This window comes from Emydura macquarii, unplaced genomic scaffold, assembly GCF_026122565.2.
Source record: "Emydura macquarii macquarii isolate MOO-44397 ecotype Brisbane River unplaced genomic scaffold, CSIRO-AGI_Emac_v2 contig_312, whole genome shotgun sequence".
In the NCBI taxonomy this organism is placed as follows: Eukaryota; Metazoa; Chordata; order Testudines; family Chelidae; genus Emydura; species Emydura macquarii.
Window position 1 is genome coordinate 8,922,817 of NW_027130449.1, and position 18,568 is coordinate 8,941,384.

An 18,568-nucleotide genomic window follows, 5' to 3' on the forward strand; every position below is an offset into this window, starting at 1 on the left:
AAAGGCAAACGTTCCTTAGAACAATGCAACTTATGAACACATGCTGCCTTTCAACCAGCAAGACACCACAGAAGGTAAACAATAAACCTTCTGGCTGAACCAAAAACGCCTCTGTTTCCGCAGCAAAGCCCTCCTGTAGCATTGAGCCTGTTGCCCTTGCCTTCACCCAGAGCCACCAGCAGCAGGCAGTTCCTCACCACCCCGATGAGCCCTGGTACCTTAGGTCTAGTTCTGGCCATAGATGTTAGCACTCAGGTGGGTTCATAGATTCCAAGGCCAGAAGGAATCATTTTGACCATCTAGTTTGACCTTCTGTATGACACAAGCCACAGCCCATCTGCCCACCCCAGATAATTCCTAGAGTGACTCTTCCGCAACACGTCGAAGCGGCATTTAAACGCTGTCTGGGAGAGGGAAGCCAACGTGACCCTTGATAAATTGTTCCAAAAGTTAATGACGCTCACCATTAAAAATCCACACCTTGCTGCAGTAATCTGTAGAGTAATAGGCCGCAGTCCAGCAAAATGCTCCAGGAGATGCCTAGCGGCTTACACTCAGGCTTAAAGCTAGGCACCTGTGTAAGCATCTTGCTGAACTGCACCCTAGAGAGGTTGGAAGTTTGAGCCCCACTTTGGATAAACTTTTTATTATTTTAAAATTTGATGGCAATTTATGTTTCTGACGTGCTGTGGAAGGGTTAGTTTCTGTCTTCCTTTTATTTTTCTTTGGAACTGTAGGTTTTGGGGGCGAGAGGGTAAAAATGTAACTTAAAACCAACCAACTAAAAGTGTTTTAAAATCTACCATGAACAGGAGAATGGACAAATAAAAGTAAACGCACCTTTTTAAAAGCAGATACTTTCAGGCTGAAAGGGACGTTGTGACACCCATCAGGCAAAGGCACTGCTTGCACTAAACAATACCACTGCACACCAACATGGACAGCCCATTAATAAGGCAGGTCACTGTCTTTAATTCTACTCTAGGCAGCTGGAAACTGAGGCATAGAGACGTGAGTTAACTGAGGTCACCAATCAAGCCAGGAAGGGAACCCAAGATTTAAAGGGCCCAGTGACCCACCTTGTGCAGTCATTTAGAGCAGTGTAAAATGCGTGGACATGGTTACCAAACAGATTTTCATTTGACACCCGTTCTGCACCTGAGTCTGGTCCCATGAGCTGCAGGGCAATGCAGAAACAGGCTGAGGGAGTTGGGGAACTGTAACAAAATGCAGGGCCAAACCTGTACTCCTTCCTCGCACTCTTTATTATCAGGAGCGCTGCCCCAGACTGCCACAGGACTGCAGCCTGAGTTAAGGCTACTGGAGCCTCTTCTAGCAACCAGAAAATAAGCCTTTAAAACACAAAGCCTGAGAGCTCTGCTGGGGGGGGGAATGCAATAAAAATGCTCAAAACTCCACTTACGTAATTGCAACATGCAAGACAAAGGAAAAAAAATGCAATGTTCCGATGACCTGGCAGCAGTCACGTGACCAATTCCCATGTGCCCCCTCACTGAGTCACTGCCTGTCAATAAGAGAAACCCCCTGAGACAGGCGAGCGGAGCCAGAGCCACTTGCCAGAAAAACGCTGAAGCAATGTAGGTCAACAAACAGCATCAGCTGCACACAAAGCAAGCAACAGCCTCACAGAGTGGCTAATGAATAATAGAGGTGAGGGGGGTCTAATGTGCAGTGCATTGGGGGGGGGGGGGGGTGCGCAGCACGTGTGAGGTCTAGTCCCAGTCATGCCAACAAATCAGTGTGGCCTGGGCCTGTAAATTCATAGCAGCTCTGTGCCTCAGTTTCCCCCCCACACACACTGTACAAGGACGCTATTAATACCTACCTCACAGGGGCATTGCGTTAATGTTTGTACAGGGCTAGCAACAACGCTGGGTCCACGCCTGCCACACTGACTTATAGCAACTATTACTTCACTCCACATCTAACGCCAGTCAAGTTAGTACAGGCGGTACCATAGTGCACATGCCAAAAAGGCAAAAGTCAGGCCCTGGCCAAGTCGGTCAGCACACTGCTCAACCGACCCAACCCCAAACATGGGGTGCAACGTGCACAAGACCCAAAATGAGGGCCAAAAAAACCCCCCAAAAACCTAAGACTGCAGGGAACCTGAAATGCAGGATTCTCGTCCTTAGCATAAATAGCTCGCTATGGAACCTTAGTTCCCGCATGCTTTAGTTGCGATGGCAATAATTTTCAGCAGCAAAGGGAGGGGGAAGGCCAAAAAAATCTGTGCAGAATACAGGTAACTTGGGGAACAGAGCCATCCCACGAGATGAAGACCAACTGGGAGGCACAGTGGGGGTATTATTACTAAATGATGCCACGTTTAAAAGTCAGGCTTTCATGCACCCCAAAGTTCGCAAGCGTTTTGATTTCGCCTGCTAATAAATTCCCAAGAGCCTCCTCCCGTATCACTGGGATATAATGGGAAGCTTTTGGGATTAAAGAAACAAACAAATCTATCTTAGAGTTTTACACACACACACCCTCCTCCCATCACTGTGGTATGGGGGCACCTAACAGCAACAGCAACTGCAAAGTCCGCCGTGGAGCTCATGGAATTTCTGGGACTCCTTCCTGTTTGGGGGTCACAACTCTGCCTGGGGGTAGGGCAGTTTAGTGTTTTGTTTGGGGGACAGATTTTAGTGGTTTCCTCTTTTTTCTACTGACCGTTGGAAGGGGTTTAGGGGATGTCAATGTTGTGTCATTCTTAGGGCCAAAAGGCTTTTCTAAAGAGGACGGATAGTCATATTCTGCTCTGCTCTGGAAGCATGGTCCCTAGATGGATCCCCTGCACTGAGAGTGATCTGGCCCCAACTGGATTCTGCTTGAGCATATTTTCAGTTGCATTTTGTGTCCCCTTTTCTTTTTATTGGGAAAAATTTGGACACAGACAGGATTGTCACAGGCTGTACCACACAGCCAGTGGGGTGAAACACCTCACACTGCTTTACAGACAGGAACAAACCTTCCTGGGTCTTTCAAATTATGCTAGGTCATATGCCCTGCCCAGCTCACCAATAGGAGTTAGGTGCCTAAACCCCCTAGGACAAGCTCCTGAGGAATGGGCTGGGATGCGGGACTGTGTTTGGGGTGGAGGGAAGACAGATGAGTTTAATTACTGACATCAGCCAATCAGGCCCCAGGTGACCCTGTTACCTTAATCAAGCCTATTGAAGGCAGAGCCTTTATATAGACGCTAAACAGCTGAGCAAAGGGTAGCAGGGTTTTCCAAGCAGGATCATGCAGCTGAGTGAGAGTCTTAGGGTGAGTTAGGCTCTCTGAGCTATGAGGTGGGAGCAAGTCAACAAAAGAGCTTTCCCTGTTTCACTCTGCAGTTTCCTGTGAATTGTCTGTGCAGCCCTGACCCAGGCTTATGTGGTCCCTCTGCTTTTATTACTCCAAGTTTTCTGATTCTCTAAGGAGAGACTTCAATTTGGGGCTGTCTGGTCTTATTATGATGCTGAGAAACAGATTTACTAGGAAGTGAATGGCTGTGGGGATTAGTAATGGGACTTTGCACCTTCTGTCTCTAGTTCTCTGGTCTGAGTCATGCCCCAGGTTGGTAATGTCTGATGCTTATCACTTGAATGTTTTTAATGTAAAGGGAATTCTAAAGAGACCTGTAAATTAAGGCTTATGTTATTCCTGAAGCTAACAATACAACTTTCCTTGCCAGGGAGCCTCCCTCAGATGAAACCTTTTAAAACTTGGCAACTCCTCACATGTCAGAGTGTACAGTGCTCTGCTTAATTGGGGAAATCGCCTCAGGAATTGATTTAGCCTAATGAGGGAATGGCAAAGTCTGCTGTTTAATGGAGACAACATTTGCATAAATTCCACTTAGAGGGGATGTGTTTTGGTCTTTACCAAGTGATTAAGTGGGTATGAAACAGGCATGAAATTCTAATTGCTGTCCCTCTAATATAGAAGTTACCAAATGAAATTCAGAAGGGGGAAAAAAATCAAGTCAAAATGCAGTGACTATCTTCCTGTATTTATAGTTAGTGTAGCATTTTCCTACTAGGTCTCTTCCAGCTTTTTTCTTTTTTTTTCCTCTCCCCTATTTAACAGCATCTTCTCAACTGCAACAGCTGCTTAGCAGGAGGAACAAGATGTCCACCCCAGCAGTTCCACATACAAGCACATCTCAGGCAGATCTACAAGCAGGTAATTGTTAATGCAGACCTACAAAACAGCACTGGGAAATAGCCACTGGGCATCATCGGGGCTCCCTCCTTTCCTTCCCTTCTGTGGAAGGGGCAATAGTCTCAGATGCTCAGCACTTCTACTGCAGCCTCTAGCATCTCCTCTTTCTCCACAGGATAATGCAGGTATCCACACAGATGAGCAAAGCCAGATTCTGATCTATTTAGCTTCTTCTGTAGAAGGGCTCAGACTGGGGGGAGGGGAGAAGGTTTGTAATGATTCAACATCCCTCTACATTCATATTTTTGCACAAAGCTTTGGTGCTTCCAACAACCACAAAAACATGGCTGTTTAAACAAGTCTTGTATGTTTAAAGATTACTATCAGGCTGTTGAGGCCTGCTCTGCAGACACAGTTGTACCTATTTAAATAGTGTCATTTTTAAACCAACTTTCAGTTAAATGGGTGCAATTTTGTCTGGCCATTGGGGAGGCAGCTCTGAAATTAACTAACTTAAAACCTAGTTTGTTGAAGGCAAATGTCAGCACGGCAGCTGGCACTGACTGGCCCCTTTGCTAATGATCTCAGCAACAGCACCAAGGACTCAGTGGAGCATGTGCTCTCCCCTAATGCTACAAATAGTTCTGCCAGGCCAGGACTGAGGCAGTGCTGGTGGAAAAACTTCTAGCGGTGAACTTAATTTTTAAAAAACAGTTACAAACTACCAGGTGTAAAAATACTTCAACACACACACAGAACAAGGGCCAAATGCCTGCCATTAAAGCTAGTCTTAATAGGCTCACTCAGCTAAATCTGCATCACTGAGTTCGTTCTGTTATGAACCAGCAATCTGTCTATATGACTCCAACAGCATGGGCCCAACCCCCCTGTAACCAGCTTTATTAATGAAAAGTCAGACACGTGGAGGCGGCTGTGAGCCACTTCATAAAAGCTGCACTGCACAAATGTGCTTTTGTTAAGTATTTGATCATGTTTTCCTCGTATGTCTCTTCTAAAACGTGAAATTTACACACATTTTGTTAGTCTTGGACTTCAAGATAATGCAACAAAAAGAGTAATTCACAAGGCTGACAGCTTTGTACATTTAAGTTAAAGGGAGACCGTCACCCTAAGTCATTCATTTGTCTGAAGTATTTTACCTTGTTACAAATATGGTCACAGATTTAAAAAAAAAAAAAAGTTCTCTATTCTGTTTTACTTCAGTCATTTTGGCAACACTCTGTAAAGTTCTCATTGTTTCTCCTCTCTGGGGACCTTTCATAGGGCAACAGGAGGAGAGAAACACTCAGCAGCAGACTGTGGTTTTAGGCGGGGCCAGTGAAGGATCTGAAACAGATTAGATTTCCAGGTGTTATCTGACAAGATTATGTCCCTTTAAAAATACTCAAAACATCATAGTGTCTAGCATGAATATTCACTCCACTATGCTGCTCCTCAAATATGTAAACATGCAGTTACATGGGATATCTCAAACTTGATTGGTGAAGGAAGCACATGAGGACACCATGAATCCCAAAAGAGAACCGTGTAGAAAAACCTCAATGTTTTAAAAGAGGCTAGGAGGCCTCAAAGAGGCAGTTGAGGAAGTTTCCCTGGGTGCTACTATCTAGAGGGCCAGAAATGAAACTCTTGTCACATGTATTAACAGAAGCAAGGGGGGGGTACAAGGCAAGGCCATTCTAACCCTCTTCCGCGTGTCCTTTAATGCATGAATTGCAGCATGTCTGTATACGAGTACCACACCCCCACCTCTTCCTTCTGCCCAATTCTGAGCGTTCTGCAACATCTTGGCACAGTGGCTGAATTCAGACGGAGTGAGGATTTTAATGTAGTCTCCATGCTAGCTTCTGTGCATGTCCGATTCCTCCTAACTTCCACTGCTGTACCTTCTGTTTGCTTCCAAGCAGCTGTCTCTGTCCCTGCCATGATGTTTCAAAACACTGTCTGTGCATGGGGCAGTAGCACTTCTTGTGATTTGGGTTGAAAACACAATGCCTGAAAAGCGCCAATGTGGATGATTCATTTCAAAGAACTCTATCAGGCTAGCCTAATCCTCTTGTGGTGAAGTCATTTGTTTTCTCCTTGCTCCTAACATCTCGGCTGTCAAGAAACCTTCCCTAGAAACTCTTCTTTTTAAAGTGGGGGGACATTTGAAGTCCTAGGCTTTTACAAAGATGGGGATAAGCTGGGTTCCCAGCTCAGCAGAGGGGAGTGGCACTGTGTAGAGTTCAGCTCCCCTAAACTCATGTAAAGCTCCTGGTGCCCTCAGTTACCCAGCAAGACTGGCGTTTCCGTGAGCGGAGAGGGAGTTCGTGCAATCCCAGGGAATATAACTGGGCTTCAGTTAAGGGGAACGGAAACTTAAGGCTCTGCTGATGTCCGTATATTGTAGAGATGGTGCCATGGAGGTTACAGCCACCACAGGGGTGCTGTGACCACTCTGGTGCTAGGATTGTAGCTAAATGTTTTATTAAGCACTCCTGCTGGAGGAGACGGAGTCAAACTGTGTAACTAGAGTAATGGCACTAGCTGCACCAGCATTACTTCTGACTTCTCCCAGAGTAACTAAGAGCAAAATTTCCCCAAATGCCAAACCAACACTGAAACCTGCTGTTGCATAACAAAAACAAATAAAACCTTGCATGTTTCTCCCCACCTGCTTTAACTGGAATAATAGAAATGCTGTGCCCCACCATAGTTCCCAAGTAAATATCTTGCCTGCCAAGTTTCAATATGATGCAAACATCAGGGCAGAGATAAGGCTACCTCTTCCCACCAAAATCCTAACGGTGAAGATAGAATGTAAATGCAGGAAGTTATAACACTGGCTGCAATGATATGGTGAAACTTATAAAGGCAGTGTCGCCCAGTGGCTGGATCAGTGGACTAAGACTTAATAGACTTGGCTTGTGTCCTCTCTTTGCCCCTGGTCTCCTAGGTGCTATCTACCCTATTTATTATTTTCTCTTTAACACAATGTTGAAACCAGGGATCACCTGATGAAAGTAATATGCAACAGGTTTAAAACAAACCGTACTTCTTCACACAATGCACAATTAACCTGTGAAATTCATTGCTATGGGATGTTGAGGGCCAAAAGTATAAATGGGTTTAAAAAAAAGAGAGAAGTTCAGGCAGTATAGGTCTATCAATGGCTATTAGCAAAAATGCTCAGGGATGTAATCCCATGCTTGGGGTGACCCTAAGCCTATGATTGCCGGCAGCCAGGAGGGGAATACCAGGATGGATCTCTCCAAAATTGCCCTGTTCTGTACATTTCAAGCTCTGGTACTGGTCCCTGTTGGAGACAGGATAATGGGTTTGATAGACCAAGGGTCTGACCCGCTGTGGTCATTCTTGTGTGCCCTTGGGTAAATCACTTACTTCTCTGTGCCTTCACTGCACCATCTGTACAGTGAGGATGATACTGACCACTTTTGTTAACAAAAGGATTGATACAAGCTGGGTACTGCAATGGTGGTCAACCCATTCTTTGGGAATGCATGAGAGAAAATGGAGCTTTTGGCTGATTTTCTGTATGGCTACGAGTAACCTTGTCTGAACCAGACAACAGTTACTTTGACAATCCAGACACGGCCTGCCAAATGCTTAAAAGGTAATACATTATTGTTTGTACTAGACTCTAACAAACACAGCACAGAAGCTGGACGCTAGAAGGTTAAACTCTGTTCTTGGAAGGACCATAACTGAGGGGCTGGCAAATTAGGTCAAAATTAAGCATGGTTCATTTCAAACGTAGTGAAATTGATTTCTGCATTCACATAGCTGGATGGAATTTACCCTGCCAAGCAGATTTCTATACCCGGCAAAAATACTGTTCTCTACCCACATCATCAAATCTAAACACAATCTTCTCTCTCCCCCTCCTCCCACGCACGATCAGAGTGCTCCCAAAAAAAGGCTTGTTCCTGCGGCCCGCTAGGCTATTTTCCCTTTAAACAAATTAACAAAATTTGATCTGGTGGTCCTCAAACGTGATTACGTTTAAAACGAAACAAAATAGTTAGTGGATGGAGCATGGAGTACTAGCCTGGGACTTCCTAAATCTAATCTCAGCTCTATATCTGAGCTGCAGCATGGCCTTCAGCAAGTCTTTTCCCCCCATTTGTAACAGTGGATGAAACCAATCAGATATTTCTCACCCCGCTTTGTAATTGGTAAGGGTGCTGAATAACCCTGCTAAAAATACTCTAACACTGCTTTAAAAAGCCATCTGAATTTTTTTTTTTTTTTTGATGTGGGGTACAGGGGGACTTGAGTGACTTTTCTCACTTGCCTTGGCCAATTAACTCTTTGAAGACCCAGATTTAATCTCTTTAGAGGGACCTAGTACATGGTTATATAATGTAGGTTGCAGTAGGGCTCAGTGTACTAAATGTTATGCAAACATGAGGAAGACAGTCTCAGCAGCAAAAGAACATGCATTAAAAGGAAAAGCTACTGAGGTGGTGATAGGCCTACAGTTTATTAGTGACATTTCTTTTGTTTAACTTAAATGCTAAACAACTTTGCAGACCACTTTGGGGAAGATGCTCCATGCATCGCCCTGGAGTGGGAAGAGTGGACACACTGGATGTTGGGGCTGGCATTACGAGCAGGAGGAAGGCAATTAGGGAATGCTAAAACGAGAGATGTGCCTTTAAGGGACAAGGCCTTGATGGCAACAGCAAGAGTCTGAACTTGACGGGGTGAAGGCAGTCAGTGGCCGCTTTCAAAAGCGGTTTGATGTGGGGGTCAATGAAAAGTAACGTTAGCTGTTGCATTTTGTATGAACTGGAGCGAGGAGGATAATGGGTGACAGAAGGCAGGGTGGAGGAGGTTACAATAAAAGGCAGGCGATGAGGGCCTGGATGGAGAGGTCTCAGTGCATATAAAGAAGGGTCAACTCTTTACACATTGTCAGCACTTTAAACTAGGAGCAGGCTGTAGAAATTCCACTCAACATGCCTGTTTCCTTTTTTTCTATCAGAGTTGGGAGACGGCCACTGGGATCTCCCTTGCGCTGATCCGTCAGGTTCCTCTACAGCATGCAGCTGATTAAGATACTGAATTTCACCATGGTGGAGAAAGCTAGTCCAGAGCACAGGTAAGCAATAACAGTGGGGATCTCTGTCTCCCTCCCCCCCGCCCCGCCCCCCCCCCCCCCCGCATGTGCACGCTAAAATACACAGTAGGAATGGAATTCCCATTACAGAGCACGCAGTTCACATCTGGGGTGTCCCAGGAAGTTTATATCAGATGGCTGGTGTGTGCGCCAAATGCCAGCAGAGATCAGTGACAGCATGCTGTGAATGGCTCCCTGAGGCCTCTCTAGGGGTGGGAGTTCTCTAGATGCAAGAAAGCTAGGAGTTAAAACACTGGAACTGTTAGACAGGAGAGGGGCAGCTGCGGGAGCAGGTTAACAACTACTAATGCCTTGATTCCAACCATTTGGGGTATTCTGATCTGCAAACATGTCACCCCCAGGATGACTGGAGCGCTGAGTGGAACCCAGGGTTGCTCTGTGTTGGTATGGCGGCTGTTTGATTCATCTTAACTGTGTGCAGGAACAAAAACCACTCTTGTATTGAAACTGAGAGTCTCCTGAGTCTAGCTCGCAGCTTGTGGGGCAGAAACACAGCAGCTGATGCTTTAGTATAAGCGAGAAACAGATGGAGGAAAGGGGTGCAAAGGCAAGACCAAAAGCCCCCAATAATCTGACTCCGAGCACAGCACTAAGTTATAAATATGTCTCATGTCTCAGACTCAGGGCCTGACTTCCAGAGATGCTAAGCACCTGCAGCTCCTACCAAGTTAAGCTCAAGCTGTGGGTACTCAGTGCTTCTGAAAACCAGCTCCTGGAAACCATCCAGGGAACTGTCACTTAATGCAGTGGGGCAGAAAAGGAACGTCCTAGCTCCTTACGCTTGCACAGTAAGCCAAGTGTCAGCTGAGAAGAAAAGTTTCCCTTCCTTGCCGCCCGAACGATCTCGCCAGCTCTCTGGAGCAGGGCTAGGTCTTAAAGCACCTAGCGTGCTTGGTAATCTATCGTCTAGTCTCTCAGCGCCCCCCACAAGATCCCCCCAACTTTAGGTCTTTCCCTTCCTGATCTGCAGACACACCACTAGAAGCCAGAGACTCTACAAATAGTTAATTGCAGCATTCCCTTTGAGGGGGGAAGCACTAACTCCTAGTTACAGATGGGAAAAATCAAAGGATTAGCAGTTTGCCCAAGATTTTGCAGAGCCAGGATTAGGTCTGCAAAGGATTCTGTAGAGATAAGTGCTTAGTGTTGGATTTTCTTTTGGGTTGTCTATCTCCTATTTGGAGGGGACTCAGTTGGGGGCGGGGGAGGGCAGAGCTGGACTTCTTAGCAGAGAAACAAAATGGGCATGTGAGAGGTGACGTGACCACTAGCAAAGACCCCAAATAGTGTGGCTGTCAGACTGGGCTTTATTAATCAATGCATCCCCCAAGATCACTCTGCCTGTCTGCTTTTGTTCAAGCCAAAAGGAATCAAAAGCAGTGAAGGTCTTGCTAGTGGACTAGCAAACTCAGAGTGAAAGCTTATTGCTGGATGGGGCCTGCATGAAATCTTGCCAGCTATGCAGCTGTCAGAAGGCATGGTGAAGAGTGGACAGAAACAGGACCGTTTGTTCGCTTTGTCTTGCTTACTGTAGCAGTCTTGGACTGATCAATCCAAAGCACTCCAGTCAACTGGAGTCTAAAGTTGATGCTGACCCTTTTTTATGAGGAACAGGTATTCCTTTAAGTTGATGCATTTGACAGGACTTCAGATATAGCCAGTTCTAGAGTTTCTCTCCCCTAATCACTAAGCTAGTCAATTCCCTCTCTTTGGATAAATAACAGGACAGAACACATTAAAAGAAGGGAAATGCCATAGTTAAAACTGCAAGATTGTACCAGAAACTTTTTTGAAATGCAGTTTCAAGCTGGCGTTCTCCTGCTGATACCTGGAACTTGGGCCTTAGATTTCTCAAAGTCTGTTCTGCAGCAGTGGAAGGTCAAGATGTTAAACTCAAGTCTCAAACTGTGTATCATGCTGCTAGCAAGAGTGACTCAGTCTCCAGGCAAAGCGCTCTTTGAAAATTAAAGACAACAAGAAAAGGCCAAATGAAGTGGAACTTTGATGTACAACTCCCACTGCTTCCTATCTGTCCTGGTCTGGTTGGTACTGGGATTACTGTGGTCGGTCTAACTCAATCTCTGACGTTTTTGCAGCATTCTGCAACTTTCCACCGGGAGCTGTTTGGGAGGGTTGAATGAAAGCCACGGGAGGCTGAGCGGGGATTGATAGAACAGCAGAACCAAAGGTGAAAGATGGTGTCAGGTTCTCCCAAAATGATCTCCTTATGCTCTCTTAAATTCAGGAAGTCTCAGGGAAGCCAACAAGCTGCATTTCAATAGCGTAGGAACTGCTCTCTTTTGAGCAACGAAACCAGATGTTGGGAGAAATGGTCTCAGAGCAGCTTTCCCCAACCTGCTTCTCCCTTAAAGTAGCTCTGACTGTGCCATGGAGTCTGTATCTCCTACTTCAAATGGGATGGAGCGGCAGCTCCCATTCCACACCCTGCATCTTTGTTGGACTCCCCCTTCAGAAAATCAGCCAAATAATCTGTAAGATGTGATGAACTGAGATGGTATTAGGTGCTAGATGGTGTCAGAAAACTAGACTTCTTTATTTGGCAAAACCCAGACTGAAGCATGAAGCAATGTGTTGCGCAGTGGTGACTATTACATTTCCCCTTAGCAGCCTTTAGCTAGGGCATGGTTCAGAAGCGAGGTCAAGAAAAGGCCATTGCTTGAATAACTTTAATATAGTGAGGCCTACGCTTTAGCAAGTTGGACAAGCTGCTATGTTAGCTTCACGGCTGCGTCTAGCAGGCACCAAGCAAGCTGCACTGTACACTCCTTTCCCGCCTCTGCTGAAACTGACTGCTGTCATTTTCAAAAACGGTTTCATCAATCCGTGGTCAATGCAGTGAAATTTGGTCAGTATCAAAACTGGAGCCAGGATACTACAGTGAAACACTTCTCCGTTCCTATGGGATCTCCACACCACTCTTTCTCCACGCTATTCAGAAACAACCCCAGAAGGTGGGGGGAAAGCAAACCCTGCAAGGGTTGACGGAAGGCAAATCCTCAATCTGTCATATGGTGGATTCTTAGATTCATATAAAATGCGTCTTAGGTTGGGATTTCTTTTATGGCAGAAGGGTGTGGGACGATAAGTGACGTACTAAATGCAAATAACTCATCCACATAATACAAAGCTCAGCTAAGATGTGTATTCAGTCTGAATAAAATGCCTCTACCCAATCAAGATGTGCATTTATAGTTAAATAGACAAAGTGAGTGATTTCCCATGGAATCCCCTTTCTCTGTAGTCATTTCCTAGAGAAGGGATCTAACTTGTTTCAGGAAGGTAAATCTGTAGAGCACTGGTGCTCAAACTAGGGCTCACGACACCTCCAGGGGTCGCGACGTTGATTATGTGGGGGGTCATGAGCTCGGAGCCCAGTCAGGCATGGGGTAGTCCACTGCCCTGAGCCCAGCCAAAAGCAGTGAGAAAAGGTCAATTCATTGTAAGCAGTAGGGGGTTTAAATTGAGCATGTAACAGTGTTAAATACAAAAAAAGCATTTTTAATTTCCAAGGGGGGGGGGGGGGATTGCACTCAGCCTTGCTGTGCAAAAGGAGTCACCATACAAAACATTTGAGAACCACTGGTGTAGAGGATCCTGTTTTAGAGGGGCATGGTCTTGTATCTTTCTGTTGCTAACTTTTTGATGACTAAAACTGAAAGGCGCTCTCTTGAGTTCTGCTGGTACATGTGACCGAAGCAGACTAGTCTAACGCACTTCATGCCAGCGAAGGAGTTGGAAGTGTTTTGGGTTACAAACTGCAGGGGGAGGAGAGTTTGTGTCCAAAATCTGTCATGAGTTACTCAGAACTGTAATTTCAGGACACCGACTAGGCTGAGTAACTTTCAGCACCCAAGCGTTCAGCCTGTGACGGCCTGCCCCTGTCCTGTCTACGTGAAAAGGCCAGCCACGCCGCCTGTCTGCTCAAAGCAAAAGGTGAATGTTTAATATACAAAATGGGACTGGGCACAGCTTTCGGGGGAGCGGAAGTTATCTGAATAGCACCAAGTGTCAGAACAGAGCCTGGGCCGTTGATTTAAAACTACTTATTTTCAGTCTGACATTTTTGTTTTTCTGTATTTACCGGTCACATCAGCATGGTCAGTACCACAAGCCGACCCCCCAGCCTTCCTGAACTTATGCACCATGCCTATTGCTTTAGTAGCAACACGGGTCTGTTAAGAAGCTCCTCCAGAGGAAGTTTGATTACTTGATGATAAGACGCTGTGAGTAAGCCACCTCCCCTAATTGTGATTGTTGACAAGATACTCTTCCTCTAGCAGCACCACACAACCCCCCACCACCCCGGTAACATGGCTGACCATTGCCATTTCAGTTATGGGACAAGGGGGTGCATGCAGGGTGATGTTAAGGTCGGTCAATTCTGCTTTGGTTGGTCAGAGCGATGCAATAGTGAAATAAAGACCGGCCGAGTTCTCCAGCCGGGGAGCGATGCCTTATGCCAGTTACTTGCCGCCCAGGGCACCTGTGCGTTACCCGGGCTACCTTGCCTGGAAACGGGGAGGCGAGCGCCGGCAAGGTGGAAGGAGGGTGGGGTGGAGGGGTGACACAGAGCGCCACTGCACGACGCTCCGGTCACATTTCCAATAAGTGCGTGCAAAGGACAGCGGGGGGAGGATGGGGGGATTATGGCATGCTTTGCTTTGCTTCCCAACGACCCCCTCTGTAAGAGGAGCCCTGCACCCTGCGCCTCCGAGCCATTGCACAGCGCCCCCTTTGCAAAGGGAGGGGGAAACGTGATGCAAGCCGTGGGGGGGGGGGGCTTGCAAGGCGTGCACACAGACAACCTGCCCCTCCTTGCACGCGACGCTCCTTTGCACAAGGGTGGCTGGGGCAAGGAATGCAATGCCTGCAAGAGGGGGGGGCACCGCCGCCAGACCCACGTGCAGCTGAGGGGCGGGGGGGAGAGTCGCAAAGCCACTCACCTGTCCATACACCTTAATGGGCTGCGGCTGCTCCCCGGCGCTCCTTTTCCTGCGGGGCGGGCGCCAGCCGCCTGCCCTGCCCGTCCCTCTGTCCGCCGGGCGCAGCGGCGCGTCCCCCTGCAGCAGCGCGAAGCCCCGCTCCTGAGGCCGGGCGGCCGCCCCCGGGTGCAACAGCAGGGTGCGGGCGGGGGCCGCCGGGTAGGGGCCGCAGGCCAGCAGCAGCAGCAGCAGCCGGGCAGCCAGGCAGGGCAGGCTCCGCTCCCCGCCGCTGCTCCCTGTCGCCATGTTCCTCCTGCGGGTGCTGCCGCTGCTCGCACCGGGGCTGCCTGCTGCAAAAGTGGGGCGCCGCCGCCAGGAGAGAATGTGCAATAGGAAGTGGGGGCGGGGGGAGGGAGGGGAGAGCGGCTGTTGCACACGAGCGGGCACGAGCCGCCTCGCGGGTCTGTTTGCACGCGCGCCTGCTGCTGTTGTGCCCCTTGCACCGGGCGTGTGGCGAAGCAGCACTGGGGGGGGGGGGGAGCGCCGAGCTGCAGCCGCTCCGGCAGTGTGGGTGCAACTTGCACGTCACGTGTAGTATCCACACACACAGTCTCTCTAAGCTTCTTTGCTTCTTCCTCTTTTGACCCAGAAGAAGTAGGGCAGCCCCAGAAGCAAACGCCTGCCTGCCGCCACAAAAATCCGAGCTAGCTACGCTCCTTAGGGTTTTATTTCGTGTAAGGCGTGTGCTGAAGGTGTGTGTGTGTGTGTGTGTGTGTGTGTGTGCGCGCAGAAGGGACCGCAGTGGCTTTCCTTGGTGGGGGAGCAACTGAGCATCCCCTGTGCCTGCGCCCGAAAACTCCGGTGCAGCCGGAAAAAAAGGGTTCAGGATGCAGATGGCACATACCGTCTGGGCCTTTCCAGCTGTGGGTTCTTACACTGCCACCTATCACTGCAGTATCCCAGTGCACTTTCAAAAGGAGCCTCTGGGCTTGCACTAGCGCACGCTTTTTGCATTTGTGAGGGGGTGATTACCTAAACACAGCTATTGTATATAGCCTCCAAAAGCGTACAAGGTGCTTTACCCAGCTAGAGTGAGTGGGTTTTCTTCCCCTAACACAATCTTACGCCATCCATCCTGGTTTCACTGAAGAATGGTTTAAGAAGAGTGAGACTCAAGAATGGCAACTCAAGCATGGACGCTTGCTGGGTGGCTTTGTGGTGATGTCTTGGGCCAAAAATATCATAGATAGCATTGATGTTGGTTGCCTTTGTTTGAGGGAGGGGCCCTAACTTGATACCTCTTGTACCTGATTGTCATAAGCCCTGTGCATTGACAACTCTACGTGAATTTAGTTGGAGTTATGGATGCACGGCATGTGCAAATCGTGCCCAAGATATCTAAAGCTGAGTGTGCAAAAAATATATGTTTAATCAGAGGCCACTCAAAAAGTTGCTGTGTAGCTTTCTGTTCATTAATTTTTCCCTGTCTATAAAATGGGGCTAACATGCTTATCAAACAAGGATTTTGTGCGGCTTTATTATAGAATGTTTGAAAAGCACTTTGAATACTATAAATTGCAAGTGTTATTTGCACCAGCAAATGATTGATTATCCATGCTAAACTGCAGGTGGAATATTTTTAGACACCCACAGGTCTCAAATTGCCTGCATCTAAAAATTTACTGCACAGTCATTTTGGAGGGGAGGGTGGCAAATAATATAATTTCAGAATCTATGTTATGTGAGCAAAGGAAGAGGCCATGTGACAATTGAAGCTTGTGCGGTACATCTATTAGCCAACAAACAAATGCAGGTACCAACACATCACTTCCCTGCCCACATGCTGGGGATGTTCCAATCTACCTCAAGGAATGCCAAGCCATTCACATTGCTCCAGGGTATATATTTCCTAATGATGCTCTGATAAATGTAAGCTGATAAATGAACCTCAGCTGGTGAGCACCTTACAAGAAGATTAGAAGGCATTTGACCCTGGGTATATCTGGGGCTAAAGGCAAAAGCCACATCTTTGATAACGCCTTTCCTTAGCAATATATTCCTAGGAGCAATCCACAAATGGAGAAACTGGAACAGAAGAAATGTGAGGAAACCTGAAAGCAAGAATCCCTTACATCTGCACCCAGAACAAATGCAGACTGTGAGAAAATTGCTGCTTAGGTTGGAGTGTGTCCTACCTTCAATATTGGTATGGCATGTAGGACCCATTATGACGGATGCCTTAGAAAGACCAATGAAGGCTACTCTGGCCTAATATATCGAGCACCAACTCTTCTCACTTTTGAAAACATGGCTCTTTAGTTGCAGAACATCTTTTCTTTTTTTAGTCTGGCAGCAGGTCTTTAAAAAAAGTTTTTGTGTGAGGATTTGAATGCTAATTTTTTCAATTAATTCACAGTTCAAACTCTGATTGTATTGGGGGGTGGGTTTCTTATTTAGATTTGTATCAGTTTACCCCAGATCACAAACGTGTTCTTAGAGATCCATGTTTCCTTTCCATCCCACATGCATATCACCCCAGACTTGATCTGTGGATGTTGACGAATGACTTGTACAAAATCTTTGAAGATTTTAGATGATAAAATACTTCATGAGGTCACAACCTTCTCATCCCAGTCACATTTGTCCTCCACATATATTCATTTGCATCTCCCTATTGAGCGGAATAAATAAAGTGCTTTCATTAATTCATACCAAAGTAGCTTCTTAAGTGCAGGTAGTGAATGAAAAGAGCCCAGGGATATCAAACGAACAGACCTTTAAATTATGAGAATATTCCATATTTCAGGTCAAAACTGACATCTGTTTAGGGACAGAACATCTACAACCATTGGCCCCGATCTTATAAACAGTCTTAATTTGACACACACAACTAAAGCTAAGAATGTGTAAGCGTTTGAAAGTTTGGGGTCGTTCTCTGGGTAACCATTTATTTTGTATGTTGATGATAGCCCAGACAAGATATTTATTATTTTTATCAATACAGGCTGTATTTATGCTACTCCTGTTGTCTTCCTTGAGCACGTTCAGCATACTGGAATTTTTACTGTAACGTGTTTTACCAAAGCTTAATTAAGCTAGCCACAATTTTAACTCCATATTCCTTCTGGAATTCAAGTAGAAATTGTTAACGAGAGCACCCGCTCATGGGATAATTTTCTCTTTACACTAAACCAAACCCCAAAAGTATAATAAATTATTAAAATAACAAGATGTTTGAACTGTACAATGACTAAAGAGGTAGATCCTAGATAATGGATTCTCTCAGCGATGGAAGGGAATGCAGTGAGAGATTATTCCCTGAAGAGCTTCTATCAGCCGTATACTTGATGAAACTCAGTGGGCTAAGGGAAGGTTGCAGGGATAACTTTACATTTTCTGGCAGTTTTTAAGTCAGCCCTATCATGTTATTTTTAGCACAGTTTACTTTGTACATGAATTTTCTTTACCACTCTTGTGGGGAAGTCGGGTGGCAGGGAATATCCATGGGAGTGGGTGAGGTAGGATAACTTTTAGGATGCACCTTGTTTCGGTGGAAGACTAGAGCAAGGCAAAAGAGCCATCACTGTTTGTCATGCAAATACGGCACACGAGTCAACAAGCCTCATTCAGTTCTTAGCTCGAGTCCACACTTAACAATGAGATAGACCTGGCTATGTTGCTCCCGGCTGTGAAAAATGTTGCTCCCAGAGCTTCATACTTAGGACAACGTAACCCCCAGGGTGTAGACACAGCCGAGTCAGTGGAAGAATTCTTCTGTCAACCTCTTTGGAGAGAAAGATTAGCGACATCAATAGGAAAAACCCCTTCTGTCAGTGTAGGAAGCATCTGCATTGTGGCGATGCAGCTCAGGGCTGTAGAGTAGCCTTAGGCTTTCTACTACGCCTGCCACCGAGGGTGCGGAGTATTGCTAAAGGAGACCTGAATGCTGCTTCTCTAGGCACGAGCCTGTTATCCCCAGGTAATGCCATCCGAATCATTAAACGGATGTCTGATGATGAAAGCCTTTGTAGCCAAAGCTCTGTCCAGAGCCCACTCTCCACCCATGCTTAGGGGGAAGGACCCCATTCTCCACCTCCAAACCACAAAGCAGAAGATCCGTGGGTTGGTAACCATCTGTGTGTGCACTGCTTACCCACGTGGATGTTGGACCACTGGGAAATGCATCTTCTTCTCCAACTCTTACACTCCCCTCCGCTTTAAGACAGGCGGTTCCCCAGGTAATTGGCACTCCTGTTGTGGGACTCTGCAGTGCCATGGTGTACTG

General features: G+C 46.7%; 1 protein-coding gene and 1 long non-coding RNA gene across 4 annotated transcripts in view; one reads left to right on the forward strand and one right to left on the reverse strand.

Annotated features, from left to right (window-relative positions):
- Nucleotides 1-14,644, reverse strand: part of SORL1 (sortilin related receptor 1) — an 88,656-nt gene extending 74,012 nt beyond the window's left edge. The window contains exon 1 of the mRNA XM_067564672.1: nt 14,305-14,644. Within this exon, the coding sequence (XP_067420773.1) occupies nt 14,305-14,589 (285 nt within the window). The 5' untranslated portion in view covers nt 14,590-14,644. The remainder of the gene's footprint in view (nt 1-14,304) is intronic.
- On the forward strand, nt 22-11,379 carry LOC137164087 (uncharacterized). 3 transcript variants are annotated; one of them, XR_010922937.1, is made up of 4 exons: nt 22-74; nt 4,099-4,194; nt 9,185-9,301; nt 11,141-11,379. It is a non-coding gene; the product is annotated as an uncharacterized lncRNA (long non-coding RNA). The 3 variants fall into 3 exon arrangements; XR_010922928.1 differs by lacking the exon at nt 22-74 and adding an exon at nt 3,247-3,291; XR_010922932.1 differs by lacking the exon at nt 22-74 and adding an exon at nt 3,332-3,585.
- Nucleotides 14,645-18,568: the final 3,924 nt, after the last annotated feature.